Here is a 20285-nt window from a genome sequence, read left to right as displayed (position 1 = left end):
ACTGACAGAGACACCAGTATCCTGGCTGAAGACTGGGACTTATTAAGCAAGACGGTAGCTCCTACTGGTGTAAAACAAGCAAAAAACCAACAGGAAATGAAGGGTGTAGCATTAGTTTTATGATGGGCTGGCCTGCACATGCTCACACAATGACCAGGGCCAAATGCTGAAGATCATGTGGAGTAAGGCAGACTTTAAATTACTGCGGGCAGAATGATTCACACTCATCTGTCCCAGCTGTTTCATGTCTACGGAAGTCTTATTCTTTGTGTGGAGGCGATGAACGAGTTTCCAACATAAACCTCAGTGTGTCTTGCTGTCTGCCCGTGTGATGCACAGTTTTTCGACCTGAATGCACCTACAATTGATTCTGTAATTACAGCGTGTTCATTGATTTCAAGTCAAAGCGGGGAGTTCCTAACTGCTCAGATACTGCGTTGCTAAGTAACCTCGATCCCCGAAGATCTTTTATGTCTAGACTTTACCACTGCACAATCTACATCTATACTGTCTTTACTGAACAATTTCTGGTTTGTTTTTTGTTTTGTTTTTAATTGTTATGTATGAAAAATGAAGCAATAACAAAAAGTTTTGTTTTCTCATTATTTACGTTGAAACACTTTGCACTTTTTGCATTTGGGTGGTATTTTAGCAGTACTCACAGAGCATTTGGCAAGCTCTTCAGTGCATGTATGCATAGCTAGCCTCCACATACTCAGACACACAAACCAACATTTGGATTTAATTGCTTAGTTTTTAATGTATGTTAATGCACGTTGGCCATAGTCAGTATTCATAGCATCAGTATGTGAAACTCCCCGAAAAACAGCTAACGTGGCAAAGTCTATAACAGCAATTTCAGTAAATGCAACAGTGTTGCATTTACTCATTGATTGTTTGTGATCTGAACCATTTTGGGTCTGCTTATCCAGGAAAAACTGAATCTCTTTTGCTAATTGTTGTGGTGCGTACATGGAGAGCATCCATATGCTTAGCCACACACATAAGATTTCAGGCTAAACAGGAAAAGGCTCCGCTAAAGGAATCATGCTATTTGATGAGAAGTCTTCAAGAGGCCATTAAAAATGTTTTAGTTTTGTGTTTTGTCTTATGTCTGTGAAGGTTCTTCCAGAAGTGTTTTGTCTTACTTTTGTCTGCTTTATTGAAGAAATTACTATTTATTTCTAAAAAGTGCTATATTTAAAAGGCCCTCTTTTATAAATCTCAGTCATTGTTCTCAGTCGTTTAAGCCTCATTTCCACTCCCATATTTAGCCACAAATAAATGGGCACACGCCTTAATTTCGTCATTTACAAAATTGCTCTTCTATTTAATTATTGGACAAACTGCCAAGACAATATCCTGGAAGAAGTTTCTAAAGCACAGAAAATGAACTTTGGGTTGGTGTGGTTCACTTATGGAATCTCAAACAAAAGAAACTAAGGATAACCTGAAAGGGCTTGGGTCAATGATCCTGGCAGTGACAAAACAATCTATAAATAAAGATATACGAACAGTACTAATATTAGGGATAGTGGTAAAAGTGACTGACTCAATACAAAGCAGTACACTACAAGGATGTATGTGAGTTGGAATTTATGCATAAATTACTAGCGGGTGGGTTTGTAGACAGAAAAAATAAAAAGATAATAAGAAATGTAAGCTTGGCTTGCTCCAAAAAACCCAGTGCATGCATGGCCAGAGTATGCCTAACGTCTGCAAATTCGTTTTCAAATTGTGCATGTTGCATCTATGTGAATACATCGTTTATACATGTGACAACCATCGCTTTAGTTTCATTTCATACTGAAAGCTTGTTTGGATGGCTGTGGCTTTCTTGGCAACATCGAATGAGGGTAGTACTGATGAGCCTTACTGCCAGTAATGAAGAGGCTACAGTCACATTAATTGCTCTGTCCTCTCCACCAGAGTCTTTTAGTTTGTTGGAGTGTCTGATTAGTATTCTCAGTGCATGAAGAGCTGGTGGTGGTCACACTGCGGCAGAGTTTTCACTCTCTGTCTGTCTTCTTTCACTCCTCTCTACATCTCTTTCTTCACTGTATTCTTTCTCACACCTCTCTCTCTGCTTTTCCTCACATTCCCTCGCTGTCATACGTGCATGCAGGGACAAAAGAAAAAATAACAGGAGTCATGTCCTGTCAGCGTCAGCCATTCAGTGAGTTGAACTGCACTGAATATTGTTTCTGACCTTAACCCTCTGGTCATAAATTGCTTCTCTGAGCTTCAGTGCTGTGGGTGTTTTTGCATGGAGACCTACACAGTTTCAAATGTAGAATATTACAGAAAATCAACAAAAAAGACTTTAAATCAATAAAAGCCCCACTGGGAACATATTACTCTCTGCAATTTAGCATTTATTTCTTTTCACTTGTGCATAACAATCCCTCATTACCTCTCAGTAGTTAGATTTTACTGCACTGCAGTCCTCATCAATGTTGACTGTGCACAGCCACCTCTCTGACAGTAGTACCTTCATTTTCACCTGCCATGATGGGATTTCCCAGCAGGACAGAATGTGTGCAAGGCTCAAACAGCTTCTTGCCCACCCGAGTTTTACCTCCGGCTTGGGGCAGTAAAATAACTTGAGGTTTCAATGTTATACCAAGAAAAAGCAAGGTGAGACATACAAGTAGTAAAACGCACTGTTTTCTAGCAGCTAATTTAAGTAGCAAAGTATTTGGGTTGTCCAAAATTTTATGAAGGGGAGGAATATAAGAGAAATATGTCATAATTTAGAGTTACTACATTGTTGATTGGTTACCTTTGAATATGTTTTTATTGGCAAATATAGTGTTTAATGTTTCAAACGTAATGTTTCCCTTTATCAATGCTGGGACTTTTTTTTCTGACAGCAAAACAAAGATGTCAGGTTTATTGCAGTGGAGCTTTTAAATGGAGACTTTTTTTCCTATTCTGTTTCTGCAGTAGAAAGCAGTTTGCATTTTTTCCACACAGAAATCAATCAGACAATCAATAAAGAGTCAGAACTCTAAGCAGAACTAACAATTGCACGGGTATCGATACAATTGTGTCCGTGTTAATCTCTGTTTAGCAGTGGCAAAGAAGTAAAAGCAGATTTTTTTTTTGTTGATTGAGTAAATGCTCAAAACAAGACTCGAATTATTATTAAACGACTAATTATAGTGTTTAAACTAATTCTAAGCTCCTTTCTGAGAGAAACTTTTATATACAGTAATTTAATGGGTATGTGTTTAGTTAACTATCTTCTGCCCCCTTTTATAATCTGCTCATGCTTTAGGTAATGTATTCAAACATGAAAGGTCATTTCGACCACAAGTTTTCATCCAAACTGACTGTTTGAAACATCCAAGTAGAGACTCCACACAAAGCAAAACAAACCTTTCTCACTCTCCGTGTGGACACAGAAGATAACTGTGATGTTTTGAGTTGCTGGTAATGCTTATCAGTGGGCTGTGTCATTTTACTGTACACATAATGTGATACATTTAATTTCAATTAAGTACATGAGAGTTCTTTTATCTTCATGTATTATTCAAAGAAAGATTCTCTCATAAGAGTGCTTCAAAGATGAGAATCTACTCTTTGAGGAGAGATCTAAGTTTGTATTTGTATTTTCGCGCTTCATTTTTTGTTCATGGATAAACCTAAGCTTATTTGTTTTGTAGCTGTGCGAGTTTACTTACTTTTTCATAATCTTTGTCATTTTCCATCCAAAAGTGCACCTTATGCCCTCCAGTTTTATTTGAATAAAAACAGCAACACCCTCATGTCGCTTTTCTGTGGCTTTGATCACACAAGAACTCGTGAATATAACCACAGAACGCCTAGAAACCAAACCTATCCATTTATTCTTTATTCACCTGCCTTTATTTTTGCATTCCAGGTCATTCAGGCCTGACTTTGTGTTGGTGCGCCAGCATGCCTTCAGCATGGCCCAAAACGAGGATTTTAGGAACTTAATCATTGGTCTTCAGTATGCTGGCATCCCCTCAGTCAACTCTCTGGACTCCATCTACAACCTCTGTGACAAACCTTGGGCTGTAAGCAATTTCAACAACACAAATTTACAGCTGTAATTATCTAAAGAGTATTTTAATCACTCTACATCGTAATTGTACGATTTTTTTTAAGTTGTCAGTTAGGAGACTCATGTAGAATAAACACCTAACAGAGTGCAAACATTATAACATTATTACTATATGATTAATCTGCATATATTTCTTACGTATGCACCATATTGCTGCTTCTCTCTTTTTTTCTTATCCTCTAGTTTTCCCAGCTGATCAACAATCAGAAGAGGTTGGGTTCAGATAAGTTCCCGCTCATTGATCAGACCTTCTACCCCAACTACAGAGACATGGTAATGCTATTTTCTGCTTACTGCACACTGTAAACTGTGTTGTGTTTCAATTTGCAGAACACTCACACCTCACTGCGATCTGGCATGTGGCAATGTGATGTGCAGATTATTATATAATATATTGTATTTACTAATTTACAGTAATTGCCTGTTTCAGCACAGTGACAGTCTCAGAAAGGACAAAACAGTGTAGCGCATCAATTAAGTTTCGGGATGCCTGTCAAGTTTTTTTCAGTTTTGACGTATTTTTAGCAGAAACACTACAACACCATTGCACAAATCCTTGCTGTATATATGCATCTGAGCTTATGAGAACATAATAACAATATGAGAAAGGTAAGTATTTTTGTTTTTTAAACAAAGATGGGCTAAAAACTGTTGTACAGTACAGTTAAAATCCATGGGTTTTTATTATACGTATAAGAAAGGAGATGGTGCCTATTTCCCTCTTGCATTTTACTCACCAGATTTAGTAAAGCAATCGTGTGGTATAATATAGAGGTAGGATTTAAGAAACATTTACTTTTTTAAAAAGTGTCATTAAGTAAAAGTCGCAATTAATCTATCTGAGCTCTTGCTGAAGTCCTGCAAGGTTTATTTTCTTTGATGTTTGGTAGCTGAGGAGAATTTCTAAAAAAAAAAAAAAAGCACATGACACACAGGTCATCTGAGACATTTTATATACAATCTTTTTTGGTACATGGAAATAAAAAAGACTATTCGGACAGAAACACATAAATACAAACCCGAACAGGTCTTACAGTATAAAACAGACATGAAACTGCTTAATGCTTCACTAAAGCCATACAATTAGGATGCATTACTATCATTTTACTATGTTCAAATTGACAGAATCCAATGTACAAATGACTGCGTAGTGCAGGTTACATGTAAGGAGTTATTGTTAAATGTGACCATAATACGATGTCGAGACATTCTTGATGTTGATGTTCACAATGCATTTTAATCTGTATGACTTTAGTCATGAACAAGACAGGGGTCAACTCACACTTCTTACTGAGTTATTATATTGAGTAATTTTAACTGTTAATTATTGTTCATTCAAGGTTGTCAGCTATTTCTCTTTTTTGCTGGTTTTGTCAATTTTGAGATGAATCCACTTCCTCTTTTACTTTTTTACTTTTGTTTTAGGTGAATTGAGCCTTGTCTTGTTAAATCATTTCCTCTATGGAGAGGGGGGCAGGCTTGGCTTCTACAGACGGCAGTGCAGTTGTTAAAGCGCTGGATTAGATTTTTTGGCACAGGAAATAGTACAACCAATGAAACTAAACACACAAAAACACAAGAGAAGAATCTATATGCTATAAGAACAAATATTGTTAGCATTTAAAATGTTAATTGTCACAAAATACAATATTTACAGTCTCATAAATTTGAGGGGGAAAAACTGTGATTAAGGTGAACGAGACTCGTGGTGTATATATAATTCCTGCATCAGATTTAGTAAAAATATAATTAATTCGAGAATGTCGGTGGTGCTTTGCTGCCTGTAGGCACTTTAAGTTATTATGCATTACACAATACCATTTTTATGGGGCCCAAATTCAGTATGCAGCATGAAACAAAATAAAGAAGCATCTCAAAGAACAATCGTTAGAAGAACAAAGAGTCCTGCAACAGATGGTATGGTCCCCATAGAGCCTTGGAGTCTGAATCATGGAGTCTGAATGGGTTTACATTAGGTGACAAAAGCAATGGAGACAGGCTAAATCCAGCAGAACATTGGAAAAATACTCAGAAACGCTTAGAACTGTACTGAGGTTACCACTGAAAAGTACACTAACATACAGGCACCCTTTGCCTTGGATTTACATGCAGAAACATTGCCCACACCAGATATGGATCAATTCATAAAAATGTAAAAATAAAAATTATTTTTTATGGTAGACTTTTGAAAGAGACTTTCAGTTTTTTAGTGCCTAAACCTTCCACACAGATTTGTATATACTGTGTACTTTTATTTGTATTGACAGTTAGCAGATACTATTTAAAGATATTCACTCCCAGGAGGTGTGAAGGAAAAAGGGGGGAAAGGAAAGCTGCTGCAGTGGGTCTGGAATTGGTTCAGAAAAGGTTGCGACAGCTTCCTTCTATTATTTATTTACCATTTTTGTTTCCTGATATAACTTTGTCTTCTTTTTGCAGCAAATGAACACCTTTATGCTTCATACTTCATGCATAAACAAATGTAAGGCCTTGTATAATTTTATTCATTTGCCTTCAGGTAAAAAAACGGTCTAGATCAAATGATGAGTCTAATCTGGCGTGAGAGAAAGAAGATGATTCACTGGAGTGCTGCAGTTTGGACAGATTTTCCAAGATTTACTGTAACAACCACTCAAAGCTCACGGTTACATTATGCTCCCTCAGATTTAATATTCGCCCAAATTTTTTTTAATGAAATCAGTTGCTGTTTTCAACCCCAAATCTGATCTACATAAGCCAAAGCAGGGTTTTGTTTTTTCGTTTTTTGTTTTTTTTCATGAGGCATATTGGGAAACATATGGAGTAAAATGAATCTCAGAATTACAGGTCAAGGGTCAGTCATGTCAAAGAAGTCTTTCTCAGATGGAGGCCCACCCCGGTACCAGCTACAGCTTGTGTCAGAGCGGCGGATGCAAGCGTACTGCCGAGCCTGCTCGCCGTTTAGGCTGTTATCCAGCAGCCAGTCAGTCCACAAGCACTCGTTTTCTCCTGTAGATGCACACGGCACTGTGTAACAGGTGTTGATCTAAGAAGAAGAGAAGAATAATCGATTCATCATCTCATCTCTCATCTCATCATTTATTAGTGAAGTAGGTCTCCCGTGTATTATGGATTACAGTTATGCAAAGGTTGGAAGAGAAAACAATGTTCACACATTTTAGACAAAATAAAAACAAACAATTTTTTTTGAATATAGAGAGACGGAAAAGAGGCAAAGCAGCAGGAACAGATGAGAAGAGTGGCCTTTCTGCTGTAACAGCTGTTACACTGTTTCTTTAGTCTAAGCTCATGAAGACGTCTCTGACACACACAGATGAGTGTGAGAATGATAAATATGTATGCATAGAGAATTGACAGTCCTTACTCACTCTGCATTCACAGCCCATCTGGTATCTATAGTTGAGATTCTTCTTTTGCGACACTGATAAGTTGTCCCAAGACTCTACCAGATCACACTGGCCAATAGAAATCCTCCCATCACTCCACATGCTCCCTGTTTGGTGACATCAGCATTTAGCCTTGCATTCAGTAGAATAGATTAAATAACTATTGCTGTGTCCAAAGGCCTCCATAAGAATCTTAATACTCCTAATGATAAACCAAATTTTTAAGAGCTTCATTGGTATACAGCTTTAACCTAGTGTTTTGGTTGATGATTGTCTCACCTTGTGGAATAAACCTTACACTGGGTGGTGGTCTAATGAATTTGTTTAGCGCTGTCCCCGGCAGACAGGAATCAGTCTCAGTGAAAATGAATGGTTTCACTCCCAAAAGAAAAGCCATTTAGGAAAATTTCTCTCTTTACTGATCACAGCACCAATGTACCAACTTGTTTTTTCTTTCAAAGCACAATATAAAAAAGTTTCATTGCATACTGTACCTGAGAGCAGATACCCTGCCTTATTGTTGGAGTCCAGCTTGACTCCACACAGCGATGAGAAAACTGGAGTGTACACATACTGGATATCCTTAGCCTTGTCAAAACCTTTGAACATCTAGATACAGATGAGAGGAAAAGAACAGAAACGTTTTGTACTTTTTAAGAATGGGCTTGGCATAATGTAAATTTAATGCAGTACAGTATGTGCAGCAACAGTGTCGTGCAGGAGGAATAATAAAAGAACAACTCTAGGTTTCCAAATTACAGCAGCAGAGAACATCCTAGTGCTTAAAATCCAAATGTGCAAATGAAAGTGTTGCATATTTATAATGAGCAGACATTTTTATAAAGAGCAGATGTTAATCCTGTTCAGTAGTCATTATTAACACCATGAGGTCATGTGGAGATAGACATTTGGAACATTTCAGCTTGATTTTTTTTCTCATTGCTCTAAAAATATTTGGACATTTTGCCTTTATTTGACAGTTAACACAGGGACAGGAAGCACTTAAAGACAGAGGGGAGTTTGATGTCAAACAAAGGTGGGAAATCAAACGGTGGATGTTATACTGTTATGTGTGTGCCATTGAGACATTTAACATGCATGATACATTTTACTTTATAGGGGGCAGGCTATATGTAGCTCCACATAAACCACACAGTTTAAAAAGGGAGGGGGGGAAATGGATATGTGTGCATGACCAGGGCTCTCACCTTGATCATTTTTATTTCGTATTGGATCATCTTCATGTAAGGTGAGGAGCTGTTGCTAGGCGACACAATCTTCTCTCCAGATATCTTGGCTCTTATCACTGTTTGGGAAACACAGAAAAAAACAAGGATTAGGATCCTGCAAGTAAATCCAAGATAAGATAAGAACATTGTTTGCATACAAGAAACAATGAAAAACCTGTGCAGATAGATAGATAGATAGATAGATGCATTTCCTCTCAGTAGTGATACAGGATGTGTCCTCCTCTCCTCTGGGAGGGAAATCAAAACCCACATGGAATAACAAGTAGCTCTCTGCTTGATCACTCCCATTAACTACCAAGTCCTCTCCACAAGCACATACTGTATGTGAAGTATGAGTATATACTTCACTGTGCATACACACACAGCACATTTTAATGTTACAACCTCTGAGAATATTAATCATAATCAAAACATTATTAACACTGATTACTTTAAGCAACCTGACCCGAATATTAGAGGCTTTATGTATACTGAGCTATTTTTCTCTTCCACCAAGCACATTGAATCTACATTTTTAGACATAGGCATGGGCTGTAATGATGACTGACAAATTAATTTCACTGTTAGATGTTTCTTTTTCAGACTGATAACATACTGGTAAGGCAATCAATCCAAGAGAACTGACTTTATTATTATACATCTGAGGTTCAATTTAATGAAAAGTGAAAAGCAGTGGCATCACAGAAAAATGTATGTGACAGCTACTTATAAGAAAGTGAGTTAAAAACATGCATGGAGTGTTTCTTTTCTTTTACCATAATCGACAAGTGCTACCACGTTCAGATTACTAGATTACTGCTTACATTAGTAACACAGTGTTAAAGTTTGTAATATGTTATGGTTGCATTTCACATTACATTAAAAACTGGCCTGTCAGTGACTAATGAATCTCCAGCAGAATGAGGCGTCTATATGAGCTAATTCTCACCCTCAACACATTGTAATGGGTTTTTTTCAACATGCAGCGCAGTATGATGGACTTTTTGTTTGGAATTCCCTTCATGTTTGAAGGTAAATGTGCTCTGTAATAACACTAAAATCCATTTAATTTGCTGTAACAAGTTTGGCGTTGTAACATTTCAAAAGGGTGAATTTTAACCCTGGTCACGAATAAGCCTTTCATAAGCCGAACTATGTAGCTTGTGTGGCTAAATGCCGTATATATAGCCATATCAGAGGGAAAATCAGTGCAGGTATTACAGTAAAAACACTTCTTTTTGAAAGCAGTTGGGTCACAGTTTTATACACATGCAAAGTCTCGATAAACATGTCCATCAATGCCTCATCAAGCAACTTGTAATAATAAATCTTTACCAAACTAACAGATGATAAAACTAAGGATATTTCCTCTGTATTTTTATTTTATTTTCGGTAACTAAATTGTTATTTTTCACTTCTCGTTTTAGTTTTTAGTTTAGTTTTCATTAACTATAACAATCTTGCCCTGCATGTATGAGTGATAAAGGCGTACCCACTACACCTGACGAACCTTTAGTATGTAAAGAGTTGTGTTGTTTTATCAGACAGAATAATATTCACCAAATACACTGGGTATTTCTTGTCCTAAAAGCATTTGTGCTTTTTCTCTGTGAGGATATTCTGCACGATGGATAATATCCTATATAATGAGGATATAATATAAAATATCCTTTAATGAATTCCCTGTAAATTCATCTTCCACATCTATTCTCTGTAAAAGCAAGAGTACAGTCCCTTGCAGTGCAATGGTGAAAGAGAGGGGGGAAAGGAGCCAGAAGTGAATTGAGTAACCTTTGTGAAATCATGAAAGAGAGAGAAAAGTAACAGTGTTAGGGAGAGGGAGTGAAAGTGTGAACCTCACTCTCGCACACAGCTAAGCAAACCTCCTCGCTTGTTTTTTCTTTTCGCTCGACACATAACTGTGCCACGGTTTTGTGTGCTGGTAAGAGGAGGAGGAGCTCAGCATGTTCTGTGAAATTGGCTCAGGAGAAATAAAGACTTTTTTTTTGTTCATCAAACACACAAGTGGAAAGATGGGCAGGCAGACAAATATGTGCGAACCCGTATAACGCTTTAATCGTTACACTGCTTGCAGCAAAAGAGCTGATCAAGGAACCTTCATACATTACCTTATAGAAAATGTCAGGGAGCATGACTGTAGATGCCTCTATGCTATTTGATATACTTCATTGTTACACTGCATAATTCATAACCGGAGGCTCAGATTCGGTGTGGTAATACATTTGAAAGCATTAGACTTGCAGCCATGCAGTAGTTTTCTTGGGAATAGCTGCTGTAGTTGATAACTTGATCATCTTGGCATTATCCAAAACTTTACAGTGACTACGTTCCCTGTAGTACCTTACCTTACAGTCTGACCCCTACAAAGACACACCTGCCCATTAACCCACCTACTGTGTATACACACATGCAGCTGCAACCTCAAAAAATGTCAGCAGAGTTTGGTTTGATTAATTAGCTGTATTTGTTTAAGTAGGCACTGTCAAAGCTTGAGCTGTAGACGACTACATCTACAGCTACTACTGAATCTTTTCACTTTCTCTCTATTATATTTGATCAAAGTTGTTCTTTTTTTTCATAATATCAAGTTAGTACATTGAATGTGGCACTAGTAAAATAATAGGTTGTACGAAAGGTTAATGTAACAAGTTTGATGTGTTTAACATTCTGAAAGGATACATTATAACCGAGCTCACAGGGTATTAGGAGACCTGTTACTTTTGATACTAAAATACATTTTGAAGCTGATATTTTTGTATTTCAGCTCAAATATCTGTATGCAAGATTACAGTATTATTTAGTTGATATTTTATGTATTTAGTTAATAATTTAGCTTAGGTATGTGAAGCTAAATCATTATAGATTAAGGATTTTTTTAAAATTCTGGTTACCGCACAGGAGCTGGTGTATAGCAGAGCGTATATATGTATATATTCTTGCATGAATTTATTTTCATAAGAATCTTTCAAGGATTTCTCAGTCCTGCTCTATTGTGATGTAAAGTGTGTGCATGGTGGTACACACACACACACACACACACACACAAAGAAACATGTCTCAAGATAGACAAAGTACTTTGGAAAATTAGCTGTCACTCTGTGTGCCGTATTAATGGTCAGCAGTATACCACGGAATAGATATGTTCTGTGGAAAGATCAAAGAATTTGCAGTCTTGGCTTTGGTCACGTGTCAGTGCCAAAGTAGAATCTATAGCTAACCAGCCAGGTTGGTGATTTTGATCTTTAATTGAGGAACTATTGGTTGGGTAAGGAAAAGAAGAATTCTATTGGATTTGCAAGAAGCCACAACATTTTTTGGAAAGTGCATTCCATGAGATATACTTAAGAAATTGTCTATAATAATAAGTGAATTGCAAAACCTTCCAAAACAGTTGTCTTGGCCTAGATTATCTGAAATGTTTACCCCAACACCCCCACCCCGTCTTTGAAGTGTACACGCTGGGTTACCAGCTAATTTCAGTTACTGCAGCTGTGTTATGAACGGGAATAAGGACAGGCACGCCTGCTGAGTGAAAGTAGCTGTGCATCTGCCCCACAGTTTCATAACCAAAGAGAAATATTGCAAACTTGTACCATGAGAACCTATCTGTAGTAAGTAACTTCCCCCTCCAAGATGAATCGGCACCCTTGTCATGCTCACAAAGCTGGACTGTCAGTGGGCTTTCACACTGATATTGTTAGTATGCAGACCATTAGACCAAGCCTATAGACATGGAAATGAAGTGGGGAGAGACTGGGGAAAGAGAGAGAGCGAGAGAGATGGAGTAGGCTGAGTTGGCATGGCTTGGCCTCTGTCCAACAAACAGACACTCGCATGCACACAATGTCAAATACACAAACATGGCCAGGGAACCGTCCAAGGTTTGTCCAGATGGGATATTACTCAGATGTTGAGCTTTATTCAAAGAGCTCATCGACTCTGACAGCACTGTCAGGTCAGCTAAAGGACACCACCAGCCTACTCTTAGAAAACAACCAAGGATGGCCTCAGGTGCCACCAAGTGAAACACGTTTTTTTATTTCGATTTTGAGTCTCCTTTTTTGTTATGCATCGGTCCAGAAAATTATATCCTATCTGAAAAAGGCCCAGTATCCATATCCATTAAGAGACAGGCACATACTTTTGGAACTAAAAACTTGCCACAGTTCAAAAGAATTTTCAATTATCTTTAGTAATTCTTCTGAATTTATGCACAACTTATGTAAAAGGTTTTTCATGTGATACAACCTTTGTAAGAGTTCACGCAATAAGTGTGTGTTGAGTTGGAGTTTCATCTGGGCTCATTTTTATCATTTATTTTTACTTACTGTTTACATTATACACCTATTGTCAATGCCACTAAATATTACATGACGTTAAAATATAGCTATGGTGCTATGGTACCAAGGTGCGGATGATCTCTTTGGGGACATATGCCATTTAGCCTTTTTTCACCGCTCTAAATCTAGAATTTGTATTGATCAATTTTGTTTTGTTTCTGTTCTGACCCATGGTTAGATTATTCACTGTATGTTAAAAATCGATGTAACTACCAGCAGGGGGAGACAGTTGGAGTTTTGCCTGGGTGGCTCCACAGTGTAGTTAAGTGAAAAATTCCTGGTTTGATCCTGGAGGAGACAAAAATCCCTTTGGTACAGAGTCAAAAAGGGCATCAGCCTTAAAAAAAAACAAACAAAAAAACCACGTGACACTGCGGTGACCCCTTGTGAATAAGCAGCCAAAAGTAACTTGTTTTTATATAGAAGCCAATGGAAAAATGACCTTTGACCTCTGCCCCAATGTTTTTGTCAAATAAGTGTCCAGATCAAAGCTAAGCTCCCCTCACGAGGTGCAGTGCTGGGAAAAAGTACTTTTACCTTTCCTGATTTTTTTTTCCCTTTTTTTAAATTGTCACACTTAAATGGATCAGATCATTGTCTAAACAATAGACAAAGTGAACCCAAGTAAATACAAAATACAGTTTTTAAGTTATCATTTCAAGGGGGGAAAGCTATTCTACCTGGCTCTGTGTGAAAAAAGTAATTGCCCCCCTAAACTTAATAGCAAGATTGTGCCATCAAAGTGTTTGTGATAACTGACAATGACGGCAATCTTTCACTGTGGAAATATTTTGGCCCACTCTTCCTTGCAGAACTAATTTAATTCATCCGTCACTGTTAAAGGTCATGCCAACGCATCTCAATCTGATTTAAGTCCAGACTTTAATAGCTTGGATAGCAATTTTCCCCACAATAAACAAAATCACCATGTAAAAACTAGATTTTGTCATTATTTGGGTTATCTTTGTGTGTATTAAAATTTGTTTGATTATCTAAAACATTTAAATGACAAAACAATGCAAAAAAAAACCAACCAAAAAAACCCCAAAGCAATCAAATTATCTTTCACTGAATTGTATATTTATCTAAAACTGTGTACTTTTCTCTCAGTAGATTTTTGTTCGTTTCAGTTTTGTTGTAATCAGTAAAAGGATAAGGTAAAAGCATTCTTGTCTACAAAATGCCCCTTTCTACAGAGTCCAATCTAAACACCCTGCAGATGGTGAGGTTTTGTCACAGTTTTCATCTTAGAACTATTTTTCAAAGGTTTTGCTGGATAGTTTCATGTCTAATCGACTACAACAGGAGTATTTTGTTTTTGTTTTTTTAATAAAAGGCCTACATTATGTCTGACAAGTCTCCACTATGTGAGTAATTGGTGTCCTTCAGTTGCTCTGTCAGATCTGCAACATGCTCAACAAGTCCAGTTTCAAAATATAAAGATAGCAACAGCAATAATGCTCGGTTCAAGGTGTCTCAGTGTGACTTCGCTAATCAGTGGCTGATGTCCATCTTCTGTTTACATTCTGTGGCTTACTGAATAAGCATACCTGGACAAGCAAATAAATGTGTGACAACTTAGCAGTAAGAAACCTGCTCTCTATAACCAATGATTAAAAAACAGGGCACAGCGCCATGCAGCTGAAAACCAGAACATTCCAGCTTGAGATGTTATTCTGGTTAGTTCAGGTCCTCTACTAGTTTTCCTTTATAGTTTCAGGCTTTGAAGAAAGCTCAAAGAGCCAAATATTCATACTTGCAGAAATGTAATCTCAGCCATCAATGGCATGTGTCACATGTAAAATGCTGTCCTAAAAACCTTGCATTGAGATAACCAAGATCTAAATTGGCTGTTCACCTGGAGATTTTGAATACAGGTATTGCCTTTCATTTAACCCGGCCTTTGTTTTAAAAGCACTGTAGAGAAGTTGACCCTTTAAACCTAAAGGGATTTGCAGACCAACTAGAAAACATGACTAAAATAAAAGCAATTTCCTCCTCTCTCTCTCTCTGTCTCCCTCTCTCCTCTGCTGGAGTGTAACCTTTGACCAAAGCGCATACTCCAGCTTTCCACACTCTGGAGCCAAGTACTCAAAGTCAGAGCAGAGTGTTGGTTTTGGCTTGTGCTTAGACAAGAAAGAACTGGATGACGGGGGCGTCGGACAGAGAGACAGGCACACAGACAGACGGACGGACAGAAAGTAGGCCAGGACTTTTTCTTTTTTTTTAGGGGTTGTTTTTACGTGAGTGACAACAGGAAGGCGCTAATTTCTTAAAACAGATAGCACACAAGGAAAAGTTCATGTTAAGAGAAAAACTGCATCCAAATCAACTTATTGAAATACTGCTATAAATATCAACCATGAAATTATGTTCAGATAACTCACGTTTTCTATGAATAATAATCATAATAATCAAAAAGGCCACAGTAGCTTAGCCATGAACCTCTATTGATTAGTTCTTGTAAAACTAATTTTGCACTGTGGATTGATTTTTTCCCCCTAAAAGCATGTAATTAATCTGATCAGTAATCCAAATAATTAATTGGTTTGTCAATATGTAAGGACATTGTCCAGATTAAAATAAATAAATAAAGCATGCACCTATTTTCACACATATAACCTTGGTTATTCTACATTCAATAACTTACCAATCTCAGCACTGCAAAAGAGCTGTTGTGGGTGTGCTGGGTGGCAGCTGCATCCCTCCACAACTTCCTCCAAGCCTGCACCAAGCAAAATGAGCACCCAAAGCCCCAGACACACACTCCGCTCCTGGGACACGGCCATGATGACTCTGGCTACCTCTGACCGCTCCACCACTTGATGAAAGCTCGGCAACCTCTTGTGATCCTGTTAAGTTCCCCTGGAAGCAAGTCGGGTGGGCAGTCAGCAAGAGGGCAGGGTGATAGATAAGACGGTGGGGTCGAAGTGGTAAGATGAGCTCTGCTGAGCCGAAAGGCAGCTGTGGATAGAAATGTTTTCATAAGTTTAAAGTAAACCTATGAATTCAAGCTGCAGTGAAGGGAAGGGAAGGCTGCTGCTACTGTTGCTGCTGCTGCCACTGCTCTCTTTTCTCTTCTCCTCTCTCCCTCTCTGTAGACAATACGCAGAGGAACTTACAATAGTTGGATCCCCTCACACTCTGGTCTTGAATGCTGAGAGGGTCGCACACAGGGAGCCTCTTATGTGCTCAACAATTTAGGGACAGCCTCCTCTAACGCAAGAAGAAAAACTACCATCCTTTGGCTCTTCTTCTGCCCTCTTTTGATGTCCTCACTCTCCTCCCATAGGCTGGCATAGGTCTCATTCACTTAGTCATAGTTTCATGTTTCATGTAATCACATCCACTTGGGAGATTAGGTTTGGTTTTTGGATTTTGTTTACAGAGCTGCAGTGGATCTGTGTACATACACGATTCCCGGAGGATGAGTCCCGCTGATTTTGGTGGTTCCCTGACTTGTCCTCTAGCACCACCATGAGCATCACATGTTAGGATTTTGCTGAAATAAAGACACATTTCTTTGTTATTTTTGCACAGTGTTCATGTGACTTTCATAAGATGTTTATTGGCATTATTTGAGGATGAATTTTACTGACTTTGATTTGAGTTTTTGTTTATTGCAGCAGTTTTACTGCCTTACTAATAACGACCACTGCTAAAGGGGCCTCTTATTTTTCACTGCAGGATTTTCCAGTTTGTTATTATAACTAACATAAGTTGTCATTATGCTTCTTCATCATTATTTATCCATCAGTTATACTGTTTATTTGCAGATTACAACACCAAGCTTCCCAGTGGTGGTGAAGATTGGACATGCTCACTCTGGAATGGGAAAGGTAATTGGTTTATTTATTTACCAACTGACATATACACAGTTAGATTAACCATTTAACCACACCTGCTTTACTTAAACTTTAGCTACCATTCAAAGATATGTGGGGATCGACTATTACAGCCAGGAAATAGTTTTGGCTCTGTGAATGGAGGACAAATCATGTGGCTATTATAGTAGTTAGCTTAGATGGTTAAATGCTAACCATAAAGCACCACTACATCTAGAATCACATTTATTATTATACTTGTTAGTGCTTTTGCTGGCATGCGCGTGCACTTAATAGCCTTCTCCCATCCTCTGCTTCCATCTTAGATGTCTTTCTTTATCCCTTTCCTCCTATCAGTTCATCATTTTTATTCTCTCTTCCCTTTTACATTTTGTCCAAACATTGTGCTGTTATTGATTGACAACTGTGTTAATATTTTCTGGCTGAAATCAGAGTGGAGCGTTTCTACCGCTCCTGATCGATCCACCACACATCATTCCCCTGAACTGCTCAGTTCAATAAGCCATCTTCACACATGCACTGCAGCCCCGAACTTTTCTGCACATTAAATGGAGAAGCTTTATGTGAGAAAGCAAACGTCTTAACCGGTCAGATTGGACATTAGATTGATTGATTGATTTTATACTGTTAACCAATGTTTGATGGCCAGTTGAACCAATGTTAGAATCAAGCAAGTCAAACATTGTCCAGACAGTTTGCAGCAACTGCATTGTCAATCGGCTTTGAACACAGCCAGTCAACTTCATGAGTATGTCCAGTAGTGATGATGCATTTGTTTTTAAACAAGCTTGTGTTCTACATTTGAGAAACGGCAACTTCAAGCACTGTGCTTGAAGTTGCCGTTTGACCTGACCTGACTCTCCTAACATTGTGATCCATGTAGTGCCACTCTGTGCTGGGTTACCCTTATTCATTAAATATAATTTATTGTGACACAAGAAGGTATTATTTGTGTATTACAACCGAGTTACAGGAGCTCAACAACCACTCATCCTTGAAAATGTTCTACCCACACGTACCATCACAGTCCTTCCGGTCTTAAAAGTAAAGCCAATGGAGAAGCGCTTTAACCTGCACTTTTTCTATTTACCAGCAGGGGGTGAAATGTACATTGGTGGCATTTGCGTGACAAATTGTAAGACTGGGTGCATTTTGAGAGTCTTTCTTTATTTGAATAAATAAATTAAGTATTTATATGTTTTACTCCACTGTAGGTTAAGGTGGACAATGTGAGCGACTTCCAGGACATTGCAAGTGTGGTGGCCATCACTCAGACTTACTGTACTACAGAGCCATTCGTAGACGCCAAGTACGACATCAGGGTCCAGAAAATTGGCACGGACTACAAAGCCTACATGTAAGTGTGCTGTCCTTGTGCGTCATTTGGATTTAGGGATGATATATTGTGCGTGCGCGCTCATGTACCAGCAGACAGAAATATAAATCTTGAAGTTTACCATACCACATCTCCATGTCTCATGTGCCTTTAGTTTAGAAAAAAACAAAGAGCATATGCTAGCATATGGTTATGAAACTGCCATTCAGACAGAGAACCTACAGCTCTGCTCTCTGCCTGACTGCAGTTAGTAGCTGAAGCCACAAACCTCCTGCTGCAAGGATGCTTACTTCTCTCCGTCTTTTATTGCCTGCATTTATAATATCTATACTGAAGGGCTGACTCTGTAATGAGGCTTTTACATAATAATTTAATGCACAATTTCCTCTCCTTTTCCAGGCGAACATCTATCTCTGGTAATTGGAAAAGCAACACTGGATCTGCCATGTTGGAACAAGTAGCCATGACTGACAAGTGAGCACCGCTTCCACATTAGTGATGCTCAGGCTGCCCTGATGTCACACACATCTCTCTTGTGTTTTACCACAGTTAGTCAGTGTACTCAGATTAATTCAGCTGAAAGCCGTTGACATTTTGTACCACAACTGTTTTCACATCATCTGCTCATGGGTGAAGCATGCATTTCAGCACAGTATTGAGAGCACAGGTATAGTAAGTCAAACTGTAAACAGTATCTAGTGCACTTTCAGCACCGTTATCTGTGTACAGCAGCCCTGGAACAAACATTATTATTCAAATATTATTTATAGAGTTGCAGTTGTCAAACAACTTTTAGCTCAGTTTTATGCAAGCTACCAGGGCTAGAACACTGGATTAGAGTACATTATCCTTCAGGTGAGTATTGATCCGTCTGTTTTGACCCTAGATTGACTGGAAGGAGTAAAGCAAGGAAAAAAACAGCACCTTCATAGGTTACAGCCTGGAGCTAGAGAGGCTCAAGAACGGGTTTGCCGTTGGGATCTAAGCCCAAACAACATTTCTGCTACACGCTGTGCTGAAGTGATCAATACCACTGCTTAATTAGTGTGCAAGACTTTTCATTAACAATAAGGCAGGAAAGGTTCACCATCATCTCCCACCTCGTTTTGACACAGCAAAGAAAACAAGTTAACTACCTAATCTTGTTGCACATTGTCACCTATAGTTGCCTTTGACAGCTGTTAATAGGCCTAAATTGTCACGCTTTTCTTTGTGACAGGTTTAAACTGTGGGTCGATACCTGCTCAGAGATCTTTGGAGGGCTGGATATCTGTGCTGTCAAAGCCATATGTGGCAAGGATGGAAACGACTACATTACAGAGGTGAGAAGGAAAGGAAGGGAAGGGAGGAGTAAAACTAAAGAACTCAAAAGATTTTTAGACTTTTTCCTGCATCACTGTATTTATTGACTCTTGCATTTTGTTTGGAAACTTTCGCCACGTTGACATCAGCCTGTGGGAGCTGTGTTGCATAAGCATATTAAATTTAGCATGTCTGGCCCAATTTACACTGCTGGGAGCAGAGATTGTCTGGCTGGGAATAAACTGATTCAGGTAACCTGAATGCACATTAAGGGTTTAATAGCTGATGTCTGGTGACACTCTGACGTGCATACATTACACAATTTGTGTCACTTTATGTTCATCTTTTACACCAGATTGCTCTGTCTTTGTGTTTCAAAACTTTACTATCTCTCTGTTTCTCTTTCACCTCTGCCTTTCCAGTATTTTTTTTTTATCGCAAACTGGTTTTTATGTTTTGCAGCCTTTAGTCGTGATGACAGCAAAGTAGAAGTATAAATTTCTTCTGCTTAATGCTACCTTTTATGTAGAAAACATTTACATAAACCAAAACCATTAACACGCTTTTTAAAGTCTTTAAAGGCTATAAAGCATAAGAGCTTAGATTTAGTCCAGATTGGACAGATTGGAGGCGTCTGGCAGGATGACTGCACCAGATTCTCAATGTTCAGGCTGAGATAGAGCCATGATCAAGAGAAGCTGACATAGAAAGAGGTTACAATAAAGTATGAGGAGCT

The 20285-nt window shown here is 38.3% G+C and overlaps 2 protein-coding genes across 3 annotated transcripts in view; one reads left to right on the top strand and one right to left on the bottom strand.

Annotated features, from left to right (window-relative positions):
• Positions 1-20285, top strand: part of syn2b (synapsin IIb) — an 88021-nt gene that overhangs the window by 59239 nt on the left and 8497 nt on the right. The window contains exons 4-9 of the mRNA XM_005932304.3: positions 3887-4043; positions 4274-4363; positions 16843-16905; positions 18126-18268; positions 18647-18721; positions 19467-19569. Coding sequence (XP_005932366.1) covers positions 3887-4043; positions 4274-4363; positions 16843-16905; positions 18126-18268; positions 18647-18721; positions 19467-19569 — 631 coding nt within the window. The remainder of the gene's footprint in view (positions 1-3886; positions 4044-4273; positions 4364-16842; positions 16906-18125; positions 18269-18646; positions 18722-19466; positions 19570-20285) is intronic.
• On the bottom strand, positions 5027-16574 carry LOC102293199 (metalloproteinase inhibitor 4). Of its 2 annotated transcripts, none has more exons than XM_042224948.1 (5): positions 15717-16564; positions 8685-8782; positions 7971-8085; positions 7459-7583; positions 5027-7115 (listed from the first exon to the last, which is right to left on the bottom strand). In XM_042224948.1, the coding sequence occupies exons 1-5, from the start codon at positions 15853-15855 to the stop codon at positions 6918-6920; spliced, it is 675 nt and encodes a 224-aa protein (XP_042080882.1). In that variant the 5' UTR covers positions 15856-16564; the 3' UTR covers positions 5027-6917. The 2 variants fall into 2 exon arrangements, with proteins under 2 accessions (XP_042080882.1, XP_014192294.1); XM_014336808.2 differs by having other exon boundaries at positions 6975-7115; positions 7455-7583; positions 15717-16574.

This window comes from Haplochromis burtoni, unplaced genomic scaffold, assembly GCF_018398535.1.
Source record: "Haplochromis burtoni strain Fernald_Lab_line unplaced genomic scaffold, NCSU_Asbu1 Contig_156, whole genome shotgun sequence".
NCBI classification, from domain to species: Eukaryota; Metazoa; Chordata; class Actinopteri; order Cichliformes; family Cichlidae; genus Haplochromis; species Haplochromis burtoni.
Note: the sequence above shows the minus strand (reverse complement) of the source record. Positions and strands in the feature narration are given on the sequence as shown.

Coding starts and splice junctions, on each gene's coding strand:
- LOC102293199 (XM_042224948.1), bottom strand. CDS start 15,855: ATGGCCGTGTCCCAGGAGCGGAGTGTGTGTCTGGGGCTTTGGGTGCTC. Junction 8,783..15,716: donor CTTTTGCAGTGCTGAGATTG/GTAAGTTATTGA, acceptor TTTCCCAAACAG/TGATAAGAGCCAAGATATCT. Junction 7,584..7,970: donor GGCAGGGTATCTGCTCTCAG/GTACAGTATGCA, acceptor GTCACCAAACAG/GGAGCATGTGGAGTGATGGG.